Genomic DNA, 20,253 nt, shown 5'->3' with positions numbered 1-20,253 from the left:
TTCAAACATCCCCAATCTTGATCATACTGGGGTTAGGAGGCCTAAGCTTTCCATCCTCTTGAAGCAAAGATTCTGTTTTCGGACCAAGCCTTGTATCTAAGGCAAAGCGGCTTCTTGGCATTCACCTTGGCACCCAGTTCTAATGCATATTTGCCAACTTATCCAAATTTGTCAGGACTGTTCCGAATTTTGAAACTTGAGGCATCTTGGAGAAGAAGAGGATGCAAGTGACCCGAACAGGGGCTGTGAGCATTCTTAGGAGGTTTGGCAAATGTTCATGGGTTCGGTTGGGGACAGGACTTAATTTTCCTTTTTATATCAACATTGGTGGGTATGACTTGGACCAGGGCTGGACTGGGACTAAAATTCAGCCCTGGCATTTCTAGGTACACAGGCCCACTTGTCATGTGGTGAATTTGTAATATCTTTGTGCACTTGTAGGTGAGTGTGACACGACCATATAACATGTAGTCACGGCTGCGTCCAGTATTACAGCTCAGGCCTATTTATTGCTCTTAGTAGCAGGACCTGGTGAAGCCGCTATTTTCCCTACAGAGCTGGGTCTCGCAGATAATGAAGAGGATGCTGCTCTCCATATAATGCTTTAGCCTAATCATATATCATACATCATATATATATATATATATATATATATATATACTAGAAGGTGGCCCGATTCTACGCATCGGGTATTCTAGAATTTACGTATTGTGTAGTTCATGTATGATTTTTGTTATATATATATATATATATATATATATATATATATAGATGTTGTTGTGTGTAGTTACCAAGTGTTTGTGTAGGGCGCTGTACATGTTCTGGGTGTTGTCTGGGTGTGACGGGGGGTGAGAGCGGTGTTGTATGTGTGTTGCGTGTGTTGCGTTGTTTGTGGAGCGCTGTGTGTCTGTAGCGTTGTGTGTGTGTGTGTTGCGCGGTTTGTGTGTGTGTGGTGTGTATTGGGGGGAGGTATGTGTTGTGCAATGTGTGTGTTGTGCGGTATGTGCGTATATTTGTGTGTGCCGCGGTGTTTGTGTGTTGGGTGTTGTGTGTGTGCAGCGTTGTCTGTGTGTGTGGGTGTCTGTGTAGGGCAGTTGTTTGTGGTTCCCAGTGTGTGTGTGTGTGTGTGGTGTGTTGTGCAGTGCGCGCGCGTGTGTGTGTGTGTGTTGGGGGGAGGTGTGCACTTCCCATCATGCTCCATCCCCCATGCAGCGCACTCCCCATCGTGCTCCATCCCCCATGCAGCGCACTCCCCATCGTGCTCCATCCCCTATGCTGCGCACCCCCCATCGTGCTCCATCTCCCATGCTGCGCACTCCCAAACGTGCTCCATCCGCCATGCTGCGCACTCCCAAACGTGCTCCATCCACCATGCTGTGCACTCCCAAACGTGCTCCATCCGCCATGCTGCGCACTCCCAAACGTGCTCCATCCGCCATAGTCCGCACTCCCCATCGTGCTCCATCCCCCATGCAGCGCACTCCCCATCGTGCTCCATCCGCCATGCTGCGCACTCCCAAACGTGCTCCATCCGCCATGCTGCGCACTCCCAAACGTGCTCCATCTGCCATGCTGCGCACTCCCAAACGTGCTCCATCCGCCATGCTGCGCACTCCCAAACGTGGTCCATCCGCCATGCTGCGCACTCCCAAATGTGCTCCATCCGCCATACTCCGCACTCCGAAACGTGCTCCATCCACCATGCTGCGCACTCCCAAACGTGGTCCATCCGCCATGCTGCGCACTCCCAAACGTGGTCCATCCGCCATGCTGCGCACTCCCAAACGCACCCCCCATCGTGCTCCATCCCCCATGCTGCACCAGCATCAGCCTCTCTACCCGCAGCATCAGCCTCTCTGCCCGCAGCATCAGCCTCTCTACCCGCAGCATCAGCCTCTCTGCCCGCAGCATCAGCCTCTCTCCTCCCAGCATCAGCCTCTCTACCGCAGCATCAGCCTCTCTCCTCCCAGCATCAGCCTCTCTGTCACGAGCATCAGCCTCTCTCCTCCCAGCATTAGCCTTTTCTGTCCCCAGCATCAGCCTCTCTGTCCCCAGCATCAGCCTTTCTCATCCCAGCATCAGCCTCTCTCCTCCCAGCATCAGCCTTTTCTGTCCCTAGCATCAGCCTCTCTCCTCCCAGCATCAGCCTCTCTCCTCCCAGCATCAGCCTCTCTCCTCCCAGCCTACCCCAGCCTCAGCCTCCCCCAGCATCAGCCTCTCTCCTCCCAGCATCAGCCTCTCTCCTCCCAGCATCAGCCTCTCTCCTCCCACCATCAGCCTCTCTCTTCCCAGCATCAGCCTCTCTCCTCCCAGCCTACCCCAGCCTCAGCCTCCCCCAGCATCAGCCTCTCTCCTCCCAGCATCAGCCTCTCTCCTCCCAGCCTACCCCAGCCTCAGCCTCCCCCAGCATCAGCCTCTCTCCTCCCAGCATCAGCCTCTCTCCTCCCAGCCTACCCCAGCCTCAGCCTCCCCTAGCATCAGCCTCTCTCCTCCCAGCATCAGCCTTTTCGGTCCCCAGCATCAGCCTCTCTCCTCCCAGCATCAGCCTCTCTCCTCCCAGCATCAGCCTCTCTCCTCCCAGCCTACCCCAGCCTCAGCCTCCCCCAGCATCAGCCTCTCTTCTCTCAGCCTCCCCATTCCAGCCTTCCCCAGGATCAGCCTCTCTCCTCCCAGCCTCCTCCAGCACGCCGTGCTCCTCTGACGACACTCACAGATCCGATCGCATACACACTCACACACACCCACCCGATCGCATACACTCACACACACCCGATCGCATACACTCACGCACACACACATTGACGATACTGCACATACGCGCTCACACTCACAACATCCGGAGATACCACATGCTTCTGGCCATGTGATCCTCCGGCAGATCCTGGAAGCTCACAGCACAGTATCGCCGCCGAGAAGCAAGCGATATCCCAGGATGTTGTGAGTGTGTGGATGCGATGTGATGTGTGTGTGAGGTGTGTGTGAGAGTGAGTGTGATCTGATGTGTGTGTGTGTATGTGTGTGTGTGTGCTGTTATGTGTGTGCGTGTGTGTATGTTCCGCCGCTGCAGGACCTTGATGCGCTGGTAACTATGCTACCATGGTTACCAGCGTATCTGATCCCCCGCTCGCACGGGAGCCCACACCAGCATACGCCGGCCAGCCCCAGCAATGCGAGGGTATGTGTCGGCTGGGTTGGCGGCGTACGCTGATGTGGGCTCCCGGGGGTACAGTACTCACCTGGGAGTCGTGGCTCCGTGACCATGTCGGTTCGGGGAATGCGTGGGGGGGCGGGGCCAGAGCTAGCGTGCATTGCGTGAGGGGGGCGGGGCGTGGCCGAGTTGCCAATGCCTGCAGGGTGCCGGGGCGAGAGGCCAATCTGTAGGGGGGCGGAGCCTGGGCGAGCGGCCGGCCAATCCGTGTGGGGGCGCAGCCTGGGCGAGCAGCCAATCCGTGCGGGGGGCGGGGCCATGGCGAGCTCAGCGGCCAATCAGCTTTGTGTCACCGTAAGGACACAATTTTGGAGCATGACAGACAGACAGACAGACAGACAGACAGAATACCATTTCCATGGCGCTATAATAATAAATAATAATAATAATAATATAACTGGTGGTCAGGGATACAAAATCAGATCCCCTTGAACTAATATTGATGATCTATTCTATAGAGAGGTGATCAATGAAGCTGTAGTTTGTAGTTTTCACTGGTGCTAATTTTGGGTGCATGCCACTTAGGGAATGTGCAATGACATTTTTGGGGGCAGATCCCACCATGTAAACCACTATGAAAAATACTCAAAATGAATGACCATCTGCATCTACTCGCTGTGCCCAGGTTCAGAGTTTTGAGTATTCAGGTTTCTAAAACCACCAAGCGGTCACATAAGTGACCGATCCATTCTTCTGGTATTTTCCACTCAGAAGACGCTCTGTACTTTACAATACAGGTCAATGGGAAGGCTCGGGAGATGCCTGGACGTCTTTTGTTGTGTTTTACCATCGCTTTTTCTTAAAAGTGCAGTAAAAAATGTGACAAAAACAATGAGAAAACACTAAAGGGTGCTTTACACGTTGCGACATCGCTAGCGATTGCTAGCGATGTCGCATGCGTTTGCACCCGCCCCCGCCGTTCTAACGATATGTGGTGATCGCTGTCGTAGCGACAATTAACGCTACGGCAGCGTCACACGCACATACCTGTGCAGCGACGTCGCTGTGACGGCCAATCAATCCCTCCCTCAAGGGGGAGGTGCGTTCGGCGTCACAGCGACGTCACTGCCGCGTCACTAAGCGGCCGGCCAATAGAAGTGGAGGGGCGGAGATGAGCGGGACGTAACATCCCGCCCACCTCCTTCCTTCCTCATTGCCGGTGGAGGCAGGTAAGGAGATGTTCGTCGTTCCTGCGGTGTTACACATAGCGATGTGTGCTGCCGCAGGGACGACGAACAACATCGTACCGGCAGCAGCAGCGATATTAAGGAAATGAGCGACGTGTCAACGAGCAACGATTTTTCACGTTTTTGTGCTCATTGATCGTTGCTCATTTGTGTTACACGCTGTGATGTCGGTAACGGCGCCGGATGTGCATCACGAACGACGTGACACTGACGATATTTTGTTATCGATATCGCAGCGTGTAAAGCACCCTTAAAAAAAACAAAAGATGGTCAAAACCATAGAAAAAATGCACAGAAAACTACTGTAAAACTACGCAGAAGATGGGTCAGGAAAATAACACCATGGTTTTCAACATCTTCTGCTTGAAAAATTTGGCAGTTTTGCTTGAGTTTAAATACCTTGTGTTCACATACCCTTAGGTTTTCTGTTTTTGGAATCTCATTCCTGCCTTTGTTTCATTCATTCACTCCCCAGGTCTGCTATTGTCTGCAGCGCTAATGTCACATCACAATAACAGCGCTGCAACCAATCAACGAGCTCAGCAGCTAACTGATTGGATTTGGAGACATTCTGCTTAACAATATTTGTGTAAACATATGCTAATTTACACTGTTTTTGGAGCAGAAACTGAGCAAAATCTTGCCAAACTCTCATCATAATCTCAAAACAAAGTTTTGAGGATTTTTAAGCTTTAACATAGCCATAAACCTTGTTTTGGATTGTCAAGTTCAGAACCACCATCAGCACATGAATGCAGTGCCAGGGCCATTATCCGTACATAAATGCAGCACCAAAACATGAATACAGTGCCAGAATCATCATCAGCACATGAATGCAGCATAAGAACCACAGTCTGTATATAAATGTAGCACCAGAACCACCAGCAGCACATGAATGCAGGGCCAGAACCACCATCAGCATATGAATGCACCACCAGAACCACCACAGCACATAAATGAGGTGCGAGAACCACCATCAGCACATGAATGAAAGGTCCGAAGCACAGTCAACACATGAATGCAGCGCAAAAAACACCGTCCATACATTAGTAAATCACCATGCTTAGCCCCATGTACAATTGTATTGCATAACCCGTCAACTCCCTGCTTGTCCTTAATAATGGTAAGGAGATTCTGGGAGTTGTTATCAATAATTATCAGACTACAGACCATACAGTAACCACAGTACTGATGTGATGCAGGGAGTCTCACAAATAATCATTTACATTCAGGTAAATTATAGATGACATCTTCTCTGATATGAGTCTTTCCAGTCCCTCATGTCTCCCTATAGTACAGATGCCATGATCAGGTTTCATGTCCACAGCTCGTCTCTGAAGACCTCCCTCTTTGTTCTTCAGCAGCACTTCCAGACACAGTGCCTTTAAAAATTAAAGTATCATTACTCTGACCCATTAATCTTAATATCTCCCATTCCGCACCCCTGAATTATATAATTGCTGTGCTTCCTTCTCAAAATTATCTCCACCCATATACACACTGCCCTTATCCAAAATGAACCCCACACTGCTCCTTTTCATAATAAACCCCCAACACTGCCCCTCTTCAAAACATCCCCCCACACTTTCCTTCTCCATAATATTCCCCCTAAACTACCTCTCTCCAAAATATCCCCACACACTGCCTTTCTCCATAACATTCCCCCATGCTATCACTCTCCTTAATATACCGCCACGCTGCCTCTCTCCATAATATTCCCCCATGCTGCCCCTCTCAAAATTATACCCCTCTGCATTGCCTCTCTCCATAATATACCCCCACGCTGCCTCTATCCATAATATCCCCCATGCTGCCACTCTCCTTAATATACCCCCACGCTGCCACTCACCTTAATATAAACCCCATGCTGTCTCTCTCCATAATATACCCCCATGCTGACCTTCTCCATAATATTCTCCCACATTGCTTCTCTACATAATATACCCCCATGCTGCCACTCTTCCTAATATACGGCCCACGCTGCCTCTCTCCATAATGTACTCTCTATGTTGCCCCTCTCCATAATGTCCTTCCACATTGTCCCTGTCTATAATATTCCCCCACACACTGCCCTTCTCTATAATGTCCTCCCACATTGCCTCTCTCCATAATATTCCTATACACTGCCCCTGTCCATAATGTCCCCACACACAGCTTCTCTCCATAATGTACCCCCCACACACTGTCTCTCTTTATAATGAACCTCCCACACTGCCTCTCCCTATAATATATCCAAACACTTCCTCTTTATTATATACCCCCACTGCCTCTCTTTATAATATACCCCCCACACTGCCTCTCTAAATAATATACCCCATTGCCTCTCTATATAATATACCCTCACTGCCTCTCTATATAATATACCCCCCACATTGTCTCTGTTTAAAATATACCCTACACACTGCCTCTATATATAATATGTACCCCCCACACTGCCTGTCTATATAATATACCCCCACTGCCTCTCTATATAATATAGCACCCCAAACTGTCTCTGTTCATAATATTCCCCCACTGCCGTTTTGTAAAATATCCCCCCCTCACACAGACACTAACCCTGTGGATAAAATACTCCCCCCACTGTCTCTCACAAAGCTGTGTCCTTTTCACAAATATTCCCCTGTTATGTGCCCTAACCCACTCCTCACTCATCCACAGTGATTACATCTTTCATCTTGAGATCTTGAGCTCCTTCATGGGTCACTTACCGCTGCCTAATGTGTGTTTGTGGCGCCTGCAGCAGTGTGAAGATGTCAATCAGCAAGGTGCTGACCTCATCACGCTGTTGCGTGTCCGAGCCCCAGGCAAGGCGCTATCACACGTCTGAGAAACATAAACACATTTGAATAGGAAGGAGAAAACTGCGGTCACCGCCGCTCTCCTCATCAGTGTGTATGCTGGGCAGCCTTAGTTTGCCTTGCGCATACGATTACACTGCAAAGCAGGGCTGGGGCAGCGCAGCACAGCGCGCTGCCTCCTGGTCCTGCAGCTTTCAGCAATACTACTGCGCGCAAGGCAAATTAATGCTGCACACTGCTGAGGAGAGCGGCGGTGACTGCAGATTGAGTGGCCCACTACAGGGACCGGCCCTTTTGGCATGTGTCAGAATTGCCCAATGGCCAGTCTGGCCCTGACTTGGACATATGACTGCCTGCTTCCTTCTATAGGTCATCCATATTTTAAGGTATGTGTTTTTACAAGACAACCTCTTGTACTAGATCTGTTTCCTCATCAACTTGGAAATCATTGTGCATCTGACCTTAACAATTAAGCCATGTGATCTTTTCACGTGGATCTAGAATATCAGCAGATATTTTTTGGCTGAAATGTCTCTTTAAGGACATCACATGAAATAGAGGGAAGTAGCTATCTATATAGAAATTACATCCTTCCCTAAAAAAGGATCGTTACCATGGTCTTTAGTAATTTTGCATGTAGGATCTATCTAAAACTACTTTCTGACACAACTTACTTACAACTTTACAGTGCCTTGAAAAAGTATTCATAGCCCGTGAACTTTCCACATTTTTTCATGTTACACTCACAGACTTAAATGCATTTTATAATGATTTTATAGCAACACAAAGTTGTGAAGTGTAAAGGAAATGATACATGGTTTTATAAATATTTTACAAATATAGATCTGATAATTGTGACGTGCATTTTTATGTAGCCCCCTATAGTCTGATATAGTCTATAGTCGGATACCCCCTAAATAAAATTCCAAGTGACCAATTGCCTCCAGAAGTAGTAAATTGAATCCAAAACCAAATAAAACACCTGACAGATCAGGGATAAATTTAGAAAGAAGAGTAAAGCTGGGTTAGGTTATAAAAAAAAAATAGCACAAACTGTGAACATCTCACAGAGCACTGCTCAATCCATCATCCAAAAATGGAAGGAGTATAGCACAACTGCACACCTACCAAGACATGGCCGCCCACCTAACCTGATATCCCAAGCAAGGAGAGCACCAATTAGAGACGCAGCAAAGAGGCCCATGGTCACTCAAAAGAAGCTGCAGAGATCACAGCTCGAGGGGAGAATCTGTCCACGGGAAAACTATTAGTCGTATACTCCACAAATCATGCCTTAATAGAACAGTAAATATAAATGTTGATTTGGCTACTTTGGTGCCATATTGATCTTAAAGGGATTGTCCGGAGCCACTCATATTTCCTCATCGAAGCTGACTGGTGCTGATGATATTACAACCTGCACTTCTGCCAAGTCGAGTACATGGTTGGCAGGTATAGTAATATCTGGACGTGTGCACAATAGCTGCCGATCATGGACGCATCTTGGCATGTGTGTGAGACCTTAAGGGCACGTTACACGCTACGATATATCTAACGATATGTCGTTGGGGTCACGTCGTTAGTGACGCACATCCGGCATCGTTTGACATATCGTAGCGTGTGACACCTACGAGCATCTGTGATCGAACAAAAATACTCACCTTATCGTTGCTCGTTGACACGTCGCTCATTTCCTAAAAATCGAACATCCTTCTGCTCGCCGGTTGTTCATTGTTCCTGAGGCAGCACACATCGCTCCGTGTGACACCCCGGGAACGATGAACTTCAGCTTACCTGCGTCCCGTCGGCAATGCGGAAGGAAGGAGGTGGGCGGAATGTTATGTCCCACTCATCTCCGCCCCTCCGCTTCTATTGTCCGGCCGCTGTGTGACGTCGCTGTGACGCCGAACGTCCCTCCCCCTTCAGGAAGTGTATGTTCGCCGCCCACAGTGAGGTCATTTGGAAGGTAAGTACGTGTGACGGGGGTTTACGACTTTGTGCGACACGGGCAAGAAATTGCCCTTGCCGGACAAACGAGGGGGGCGGGTGCGATCGCACATGCGATTGCACGATAAATTGACGCGTGTAAAGCAGCCTTTACTGCCATCAGCTCCACTCACCTCCAGTACAGAAACGTGAGTGGCCCCGGACAACACCTTTCGAGATATAGTTATGTTGAATGAGCCGAATTACAGTAATATTACATGTTTTTCCCAACTATATTTCGAATTCAAAGGGTGGAAGTGACAAATTTTCCAATAACAATGGGGAATGTGTCTCATTTTAACATTTTAAGAGTATGTGCCCACGATCAGGACTCACTGTGTCCTGGACTCAGCAGACCTGACCTGTAAGGCAGCAAGTCTCCTCTATAGGAGAACTCAGGAGACCGCAGCTGTTCGTGTCCACGATCAGGGTTCGGGGCACTGTGGTCTCTTGCTTGTGTTCTCCCTATGGAGGACACATGTGACTCTGCAGGAAATAATTGACATGCTGCGGCCTTTGAAAGCCGCACTGCAGGTCAGTTTATGCTGCTGGCCGTACATGCACAGTGGGCACGGGATTTCTAGAAAACCCATCCACCATGCTTGTAATGTACAATAATTTTGGTAAAAAATGACACCAACATAAAGCAATCCAGAAAAGGCATCCGTGGAGAAAATAATAAATTGCTCACAAAAAAAATCACCTGTGTAAAGTGCAATAAAGTGCATATAGGTTTAATTATTATCCCTGACGAAGGAATATCAAAACGTACGTTGGGGTCGGCGTTTGTGGTGGTGCACACTGCGGGTTACCTTGGTATGTTCTAATTGCTCAGTTTTTGGTTATTTTGGCCTCTTTTATCTCTCCTGACTAAACGGCTGTTATATGCATGCAGGGTGTTTTCTATTCCTATCATCCTGCATTGCATTGGGCTATTGATATTTCATTGGCCCCTGTCTGTGCAATATAACTTTGATTGTGCTGCTAGATACCTTAATTGTGCAATAGTTATTGGTCTTGGTGCAATAGGGTATGTGCAATATATGTAAAAAATAATTTTTCTATCATGCAATATTGTTTTTTATTGATGTAAGAAGCCTCCATATGTTGGATTGATCAGTGCAATAGATATATAAAATATTTTTTTGGAGTGATATATATTTTTACATCGATGGATTTGTGCAATAATTCAGATTTACTATGGAGATTCTCTTATATTTATTGAAATTATTTATTATATTGCATATTGTTATTAATTAAACCTATATGCACTTTATTGCACTTTGCACAGGTGATTTTTTTGTGAGCAATTTATTATTTTCTCCACGGACGCCTTTTCTGGATTACTTTTTGTTGTTGTCATTTTTTACCAAAATTGTTCCTTTATTGTTTATTAAAATTTATTTGAACTACATCTCGGTTTTGGTTTTTGTTTTTGTGTTGTAATTAGGGATGATCGAATATCACAAATATTCGGCAATATTCGGCTTTGTGAATATCTGATGAATAGTTCGCCACTATGCGAATATTCGATGCGCAATGTTAGTCTATATGCCACTTTACACGCAACGATATCGCTAACGAGATATCGCTGGAGTCACGGAATTCGTGACGCATATCTGGCGTCGTTAGCAACGTCGTTGTGTGTGACACCTACAAGCGTCCGCTAACGATCAGAAATACTCACCAAATTGTGAATCTTTGACACGTCGTTCATTTCCCAAATATCGTTGCTCGTTCTGGACGCAGGTTGTTCGTCGTTCCTGAAGCAGCACACATCGCTACGTGTGACACCTCGGGAACGACAAACAACAGCGTTCCTGTGTCCTTCGGCAACAGGGTGGGTGTGTCGTTAATGCGGCTGCTCTCCACCCCTCCGCTTCTATTGGTGGGCCGCTGTGTGACGGCGCTGTGACGCCGCACGACCCTCCCCCTGAAAAAAAGAGGTTGTTCACCGGACACAGCGTTAGGAAGGTAAGTTGGTGTGATGGTTACCGGCGATATTGTTTGCCACGTGCAGCGATTTGCCCGTGATGCACAAACGACGGGGGCAGGTGCGATCGCTAGCGATATCTCATAGACTTACATTGTGCATCGAATATTCGCAAAAAAGTCGAATAGTGGCGACCTATTCGGCGAATATGGACGTTGCCGAATATTTGCGGTATTCGATCATCCCTAGTAATGGTTTTTCTAATTTGTCCTATATGAATACACATTAATTTATATTGTATTTATTGTTGATTTTTTTTGGTGCTTTGTATTGACAAAAATAGCTTTAATTTGTACTGCACAACGCAGCATTTTGGAATCAGCTGAAACATGCAGCATCCAAAACGCTGCAAACACTGATCGTGGGCACGGACCTGAACTGTAGAGAACTCTTATTGCCTCTTGTTCCTTTCATCTCCAGAGGTGAACTTTTGCCTGGTGCCAAAATCCACACAGATGTTAACCCATAAAACCATTTTTTCTATTCTCTGGCAGGTGACGCAGAACCTTATGCGCATGAAGCGCTCACAGTGTGAATCTGTGCCCTCCGGATACGGCAACCTGCTCAGCCTGTGCGAACCATATGAAGTTGGGGACCGATATCTGCAATTTATCTTGACTTTACCACGGAAGTATACAGAGCCTGAAAAATTCACTTTCCAGGAGCACACCCCTGCAAGCCAAAGGTGACGTTACCATAAGGATATTCCTCTGTACCCCCTATCTAGTTGTGCTCTATGATTTATCGAAATTACTACCATATTGTGCGCCAACTAAAATAATACTGCAGCAACAGCGACATCTGCAGGTTGAACTGAGGTACAGCAAGAACATACAATTTAGAGTAACTTGACACTTTAAACAGTGGCACTGATACGTTGCCCCCAATGGATGCTCACCTTAGAGAACTGCTGAATCTGGATTAGGCTGCTTTCACACATCAGTGTTTTTACCATCAGGCATGATCCGGCGAAAAAAGTGATGCAACGGATCCGGCGAAAAAACGGATTAGTCGCATCAGTTTTTTTCATCCGTTTCTTCCGTTTTTTGACGGATCCGTTTTGATACTGAGCATGCTCAGTTCAAAAAAACGGATTCGGCGGCCGTAATCTGTTTTTTGCCGTATTACGCCGGATCCGGTGTCCATAGGCTTCCATTATAAACATGCCGTACGGCGCCGTATCCGGCGCGATGCGGTTTTTCGCCGGAGACAAAAAACGTTCACCTCAACGTTCCATCTGGCCGCCGGACAAACGAAAGCCAGATGGAACGCAAGACCATCCGGCGCTAATAGAAGTCTATGGTGGAAAAAACGCATCCGGTGTCAAAAGACACCGGATGCGTTTTTTCATGTTTCTGCCGGATTGCGCCTGATGGCAAAAAACTGATGTGTGAAAGCAGCCTTAGGGGGTCTGTGCTCTGAGATTTTCCTTTTGACTTCCACATATCTTTTTTACCAAACCCATTGTCAACGATCCTACATGAGCTGTCGGCCGAACGATCGTTCAGCAGGTATCTCTCCCCAACTCTAGCTGCCACATTCCGCTGGTGGAGTCTTATCGCCCGAAAAAAAAAAAAAAAGATCAGTCAAAAATTGGACATGCCAGATCCCTTTCTTTTTTTACATTATTACATTATCAACTAATCCTACCAATAGTGGTCGATGTTACGCCTTCTTTACACCTTACAATTTCGCATACGATATCATACGCGATGTGACCCGCCCCCATCGTATGTGCGACACGTTCAATTTGTTGACCGTGTCGCACAAACGATTATTTGCTGTCACACGTACTTACCCGTCCATACGACCTCGATGTGGGCGGCGAACATCCACTTCCTGGAGTGGGAGGGACGTTTGGCGTCACAGCGATGTCACGCGGCAGCCGGCCAATAGAAGCGGAGGGCCGGAGATGAGCGGGACGCAAACATCCCGCCCACCTCCTTCCTTCCGCATTGCCGGCGGGAGCCGCGGGACGCAGGTAAGATCTGTTCATCGTTCCCGGGGTGTCACACACTACAATGTGTGGTACCTCGGGAACATTGAACAACCCGACGTGCAAGTTTAAGGAAATGAACGACGTGTATGCGATGAACAGTTTTACGTTCAATCGCAATCGCACGTAGCTGTCACACGCTACAACAACACTAACGATGCCGGATGTGCGTTAGATTTGTTGTAGCGTGTAAAGCCCGCTTTAGTATAATGTGCACAGGGGTGTAACAGACAGGCAGAGGATTATCCCCCCTAAAGATGTTGCTATTCTGACTTTATGCTGTGATGTGTTATACTATTGAATCCTTTGTATGTTGATGTTTGATGCGACTGTTATTAATATTATTGTGATTATTATGGATTCCAAATGTAATGATATTGGGGATAAGTGAAAGCAACATTGCAGTGTCACTCTAGGTATGGGGAAATACCAAGCGAACAGTGAAAAAGGAGGGGAGGGAAGAGGCAAACCCTGTGTTTAGGGGAGTGGGAGATGGTGACCCCTGGTAAAACATTCCGCTGGCCCCTGGCTCTCATGACGTTCATAGATAGGTTCCGCATCTATGCGCCGAGCAGGATACCTGGCCCTGGCTGACCCTGAATTGGGCCCTAGATAATGAACGGACAGGATGAGTTCTAGTCAACCCCACTAAAGGCCCCGTCACACACAATGAGATCGCTAACGAGATCGTTGCTGAGTCTCCGTTCCTGTGACGTTGCAACGATCTCGCCAGCGATCTCGTTATGTGTGACACCTACCAGCGATCAGGCCCCTGCTGTGAGATCGCTAGTCGTTGCCGAATGGTCCGGACCATTTTCTTCAAAAGGTGATGTCCTGCTGGGCAGGACGCATCGCTGTGTTTGACGCCTACCAACGACCTCCTAACACGGTCCCAACGCCCGCAGAGATCGTTATACAGGTTGCTCATCGTTACTGCGTCATTGGTAAGGTCAACTGTGTGACATCTCACCAGCGACCTCCCAGCAACTTACCAGTGATCCTTATCAGGTCGTATCATTGTCGGGATCCCTGGTAAGTCGTTGTGTGTGACTGGGCCTTAAGTTCTAAAGAACAGACTGGGAAAACAAATAGGGTAAAAGCAAACAAACAACTTATCTCCAAGATGATTTAAGCTGGGTTTACACACTGCAACATCGCAAAGGACATCGCTGTAACGTCACCGGTTTTGTGATGTAACAGCGACCTCCCTAAGTCTCTGTTGAGTCGCTGGTGAGCTGTCAAACAGGCAAACCTGGCCAACAACTCAACAGCGATCCGGACCTGCAGAGCGACCTAGCTGGTTGTTGGGGACATTGATAAGCAGCTTTTTGAAAGGGAAGTTGCTAACAAAGTCGCTGCAAAGTCTTTCACACACTGAAACTTTGTAGCGATGCATGCTGCACAGCGGGAAACAAAGGACCTAGGAATGGTCCTGAACGATTTGTAGCGATCAGCAACTTCACAGCGGGGGCCAGGTCACTGATGTGTTTCACACACTGCAACATCGCAAACAACATCGCTATTGCGTCACATGACCAGTGACGTTACAGCGATGTCGTTTGAGATGTTGCAGTGTGTAAACCCAGCTTTAGGGAGAGGAACAGCAACATACAACAATGCTTCTCCAAATAAATACAAGCCGACTGCTTGCAATCAGGATTGTATAGAAACTTAACTTTATTACCAGCAACATACCAAGTGGTAATGCAGCTATATAAAGACACAGCAAGGGGATAATGATTAGTAGCTGAAAGGAAAAGATCTCCACTGGGTCCTAAAGGGGAAAGAGTAAATCCTAATAGAGAAGACAAACAAAACTTCATTCACACCACAAAGGAAAGGATGGAATATCAAATTGCATTTTGTGCAGCCACACACTGTGACCTTCTGCAGCCGGACACCACAGGGTTGTCTGTCAACTGTGACACACCCGTGACATGTAGGTACAAGATGATTAATGGTTAGCCAGGCCCTGGAGCTGGAAAAAAAATTTAGGAGGAAAAAAAGAAGACTTTTGCTACCAAGTTTCAGAGAGCTCAGTTGAGTGGAGGAATGTGAATTCAATCAGAGAGAGTATGACAGGGTAATCTGCATTTAGTGTGTGTGAGAGGAAGGAGACACAGGTAGCAAGCCTGCCATTGGATAGGAAACGTGGTTATCTGGATTTCAATCTCGTAGGCAAATCTGGGAAGAGTAGGACGAGAAGCCTACAGCCAATCTCTGCCTCCATGTAACAGCCATGATTGTGGGGACCCTGAGACAGCACAGGAGGTGATGGACCAGAGGCTGCATGTAGACCGGACCTGGAGGTGGTGGTGCAGAAATTCTGGGCGCTCCAGGCTGGGGCACAGGTACTACACCAAACTAGGCTGCAGTTTTAAGGAATCAAGCTCAGAAAAATGGAGGGCTCTCTTCAAACATTCTGTATACCTGAAATGCCTCTCATATGTGTCACCATCTGTAATCACAAGGCGTGTGACGCTGTGTAAAGAAGAAGACACACTGACCAAGCTTTGGACCTGCTACCAATTCTATATTCTTTTCATGAGTTCCTGCAGCAAACTGCAGTTTTTTTCCTATGTACTGGAGTGGCTCCTTCTTTACTTAAGTGCTGGCTCCCAGTTTGCGGCAGCATCAAGCAACAGGCGGTCACCGGAGAAGATCTTTGAAGGAGACGTGGTCAGACAGCCACACATCCAGGGATCTGCTTTTCCAATGTGTAGGGTCATAGCCAAACACCTTGGCTTGGGCCTTATCTTATAGGGCAGAAAACCGAATGTACTCATGAAATGTATATCTTTCCTAATCAATTGCCTATCAGTGTATGATTATAGAGGGTCCAACTTCTTGGACCTCCCCTGATTAGCAGGGTAAAGGATGTGACCCAGGCTGATCTGCCGGACCGGGTACAGTCACGTCATGTACAGATATACCTGGTAAATGGACAATGTTGCGTCCTCTTCTTCTGCTGATGGATGAGAGTCTTACTGATAGTGAGGTTGGGGTGAGGTGAGGGCGGTTTTTGGCCAGTGCATGGTGTTCCTGGTTGCAGGTATAAAACAAGGGAAGATATAATATTGGGGTCCATTTTACTTACTCCACAGTCTATACTTTTGAAAGCTTTTAAGGAGCATTACTTGTTATTATTGCTTTGAAAATAATTCAGCTATAACGGTGGGAAATAACTTTCCCTACATAAAGTGATTATGGCGCAGACAGGGGGTGACTGACCACGTCAGGGAAGGCTACCCGAGGCGCTCGGATCCGGGATCGTGGCTGGGGCTCGAGTTGCAGCCGAATCCGGGGCTTGTGCACCGCTCCATCACCCACAACAATAAAAAGGGGTATTTACAGGGGAAGAGTTTGTCAGTGACGCCACCCGTGGCTTGCGGTGATGGATGTTGACACCGCCGCTGCCTTGATATGAGGTGCTCGGGGCTGAAGGAGCGGGGCAGCAGGATGGTATCCCCTCCATGGGTAGTGGAGGTGTTGTCCTGGGGCTCAGGTATACGGGATGGAATGCTGCGGAGCGTGTTCTGCAGGGCTGGACCGGGTGGTAAGGGTGTACTCCAGTTCCAGAGAAATTCACATAGAGTCCAATGGTAAACCAAATTGCCAGTGACTGGTGACCTCCGGCGGGTGTATTCGGGTCCCACACCCTGGTACAGCAAACAGGGATCTGTCGCGGGCGGGGAGGAGGGTGTCGGCACACTACGCTCACCCCTTCTGCTCGGGTCCGGCAGCTGCTCAGTGGTGGCTCGAGCTGTGGGCCGGATCCCGGGGTTCCTCGAGCGACACTCCTCGCCCGTGAGTGAAAGGGGGTTGTTGTTGGGTGTGGGGGATTGTTATAGTTCGTGACGCCACCCACGGTTGTGGTGATTGCACCACCGCTGCTCTGAGTGGGGATCCCGGGGATGGTGATGGGGAGCAGCCAGGTGTTGTGTTGCCCCTCCGTGGGTAGGGGTTGGTGATCCCGGGGCCCGGTGATGGTTTGTGAGGTGCGGGGCCTGGTGGGCGCAGGGACGCGGGGGCGGCGCTGTGCCTTGCGGCACTGTGGTACTCACTCAGCCTGAGACATGGACACAGTTTGTACGGTAAACCAAACGGCTGGTAGGACGGTCCCACAGACGGCTGCACCTACACTCCCGGTAGGTGACGGTGATGTCCCTCTTCCTTGCACCTATGTTTGACTGATGGTAGCGGTGGATTCCCTCCGGTTACCCGCTCCCCGACTACAATCTGGGCCGGAGGAGCTCTACACTTTGCCCGCAGGCGCTGGCCCTGAGAAACTGGTGCCTTGGCGGTGGCGGTGTCTCTCTGCTTCAGGTTGGGCTGTTGCCGTCAATCGGGACTTGGTTGCTGGGGGATCTACGTCCCCTTCACTGACGGATTCGGCAAATTTGGCGACTCCTAGCCTTGCCGGGGTCCGAGAGGCCCCTGCCCTGGTGCTGACTGCCCTTCGGAACACTGCTCCAGACCACCGGGCACACAGCCAACGGGGTCCTTCCAGGAACTTCCAAACGGCCCCCCTCCAGACAGTCACCGCCGTCGCTGACCTTGCTGTTCTGGCCCTACACAAAGCTGGACCTTCAGGCTTTCCTCTCACTGTCACCACTCTTGCTTTCCTCCTTTACTCCTTTTTCTTTCTTTGCTTTTACTTAGTTGTTTTCTTTAGCCCTGCCTGGGCTACTCTCTCTGTTTACTCAAGCTCGTCCCTGAGCTGACTGCCTGGTTTCCCCCGCCTCCAGAGCTGTGATCTCCTTGGTGGGCGGAGCCAACCGCCTGGCCCACCCCCTGGTGTGAATCATCAGCCTCTGGAGGAAGGCAACAAGGATTTCTGGTTAGCTGTGATGTGCCTACTTGGAGTGTGGGGTGTGGTGGTGTTGTGACCTGTGACCCCTGGCTTGCCCAGGGCGACACATTCCCCCTTAGCAAAATGCAGACCGTCCGCGGGCTGCCGTCCTACACCGGTTTTATTTTTCTGAAAAAGGGGTAACAAGGTTAAACAAACATGAATAACATTTTTAATAACTTCTTCCCAAGACGGGAGGCACATTTCTTTTAACGTTGCAACGGTTTACGGTTACGGTTTCCGCTCTCTCCCACCCAAGTAACCTGGCCCTGATGCTGCCCCTAAAACCCAGGCAGCACCCCTTGACCCACAGTCCAGCACACGGTACCCGAGCGGGATCTGTCCTTCCCTCCAGAGGGTAGCCACCGGTTCCTTTGGTGGCTGGGCCCTGGCCTACTCTGCTGAGGGCCCTCCCTCCAACCTGCCTCTCCGGAGGCGGCCTGCGGAAACGGTAACGGTAACCAACATATTTACAAGCCACTAACGTCTGTGGTTGCCCTGCAAGTTCACGGGCTTGTCCATGGATAGTTCCCATGCATTTTTAAACGGTCCCCACGGGGACAACGGTGCCGGCTCCAGCCGGTTGCAAATCACAACAGACAATCAGGTAAACTTCGGTTAATTTTCATTTTCATCATTTTTCAAACTTTTCAAACAAATAACCACTCCCTCACATTTGCGGACCCCTTTTACTCATAGAACGGTCTCCCTGTACCTAAGTGGGGGTCTACCTAGGTTGGAACGGGTGGACCTTCGGGGCCCGGTGTCAGTGTTGCTAGACAGTGGGGTAGAGGGAACAATCGGTTCCTCCTCCCTGCTATAGTGTGGAGCAGGCGGAGGTGTAGGGGGGCTGGGTACAGGTTCATCCCTGGGCACTGGCACTGGTTCCGGCTCACGGTTAACCGCTTCCACTACTTCTTCATCCACGGGTTGTGGGAACAGTATCACTGGAAGTATCACCGCGCCGTTCTGTGTAGGCCAGTTTGCTGGGAAGTCACCCATCACAGTGTGGATTACCTCTGCCGCCTTTTCCACTGGTGGAGGAACCGGTACTTCAGCCTCTGCCTTCAACGCTGGGGGGCATTTTTTCAGATGGTCCCGAGAAACGGTGGCCAGGGTACCCCCTTGGTCACGACTGATCTGGTAGGTCTTCCCATCGTCCCACTCTGTGGGTTGTATGACGTAAGGGACTTGCTCCCACTGATCATCCAGTTTGTGGGCTTTCCTCTTCCGTTTCAGCACCACATCTCCTGGCTGGAAAGGACCTGCGGGTGCCTTCTGATTGAACCGGTGCTCTTGCTGTTCTCGACTCCGACTGAGGTTTTTCTCCACATACTCCTGGATTTGCCGGTATTGGGCCCTCCTCCGACTTTCCCACTCTGCCGTTGAAGGGAGTGCTTCCGGGGCCTCCAACCCCATCTCCAGATCCACCGGCAGGCGGCCAGGACGAGCCCTCATCAGATACGCTGGGGTGCACTTCGTCGAGCTGGACGGGATATTATTGTACATGTCGACCAAGTCGGGTAACTTTTCTGGCCACATGTTCCGTTCTTCCAGCGGTAGCGTCTTGAGGAGCCCCAGGACCAAATGGTTCATTTTCTCGCACATGCCGTTGGTCTGGGCGTGGTACGGAGTGGTCTGGATCTTCTTGCAGCCGTACAACTGGCAGAATTCGTGAAACACTTCTGCTTCAAAAGCCGGGCCTTGGTCAGTCAGCACCTTCTCGGGGTACCCATGGGGTCGGCAAAAATAGGCCTGGAACGCTCGAGCAGCGGTTCGACCAGTCAGGTCCTTAACGGGGACTACTACCATAAATCTTGAGTAGTGGTCTACCATGGTCAAGGCGTAGGTGTATCCACTTCGGCTAGGGGTGAGTTTGACATGGTCTAGGGCGACCAGCTCCAGCGGCTGATGGGTGACTATGGGATGTAATGGTGCCCTCTGGCTAGTCTCGTCCTTTCTTCTCAGCGTACAAGGACCGCACTCTCGGCACCAGGCTTCCACCGATTTGCGCATCCCACTCCAATAGAACCGCTCCCTCAACAGCATCTCCAGCTTCTTCCACCCGAAGTGGCCAGCACCATCATGGTATGCCTGTAGGACAGTAGCGACATCAACTTGAGGAACGATTAACTGGCATATTTTCTCATGGGTCTTCGGGTTGATCAGCTCACGGTACAGCCTCCCTTGGTGTAGGTAAAGCCGTTTCCGTTCTTTCCACAAGCGTTGGGCT

General features: G+C 49.3%; 1 protein-coding gene across 3 annotated transcripts in view; it reads left to right on the top strand.

Annotated features, from left to right (window-relative positions):
• GMIP (GEM interacting protein) overlaps positions 1-20,253 on the top strand; it is a 165,996-nt gene that overhangs the window by 122,530 nt on the left and 23,213 nt on the right. For all 3 annotated transcript variants that reach the window (XM_075346305.1, XM_075346303.1, XM_075346306.1), the window contains one exon: positions 11,667-11,857. In XM_075346305.1, coding sequence (XP_075202420.1) covers positions 11,667-11,857 — 191 coding nt within the window. The remainder of the gene's footprint in view (positions 1-11,666; positions 11,858-20,253) is intronic.

This window comes from Anomaloglossus baeobatrachus, chromosome 4 (genome assembly GCF_048569485.1).
Source record: "Anomaloglossus baeobatrachus isolate aAnoBae1 chromosome 4, aAnoBae1.hap1, whole genome shotgun sequence".
Lineage (NCBI taxonomy): Eukaryota > Metazoa > Chordata > Amphibia > Anura > Aromobatidae > Anomaloglossus > Anomaloglossus baeobatrachus.
This window is presented reverse-complemented; position numbering and strand designations above follow the sequence as displayed.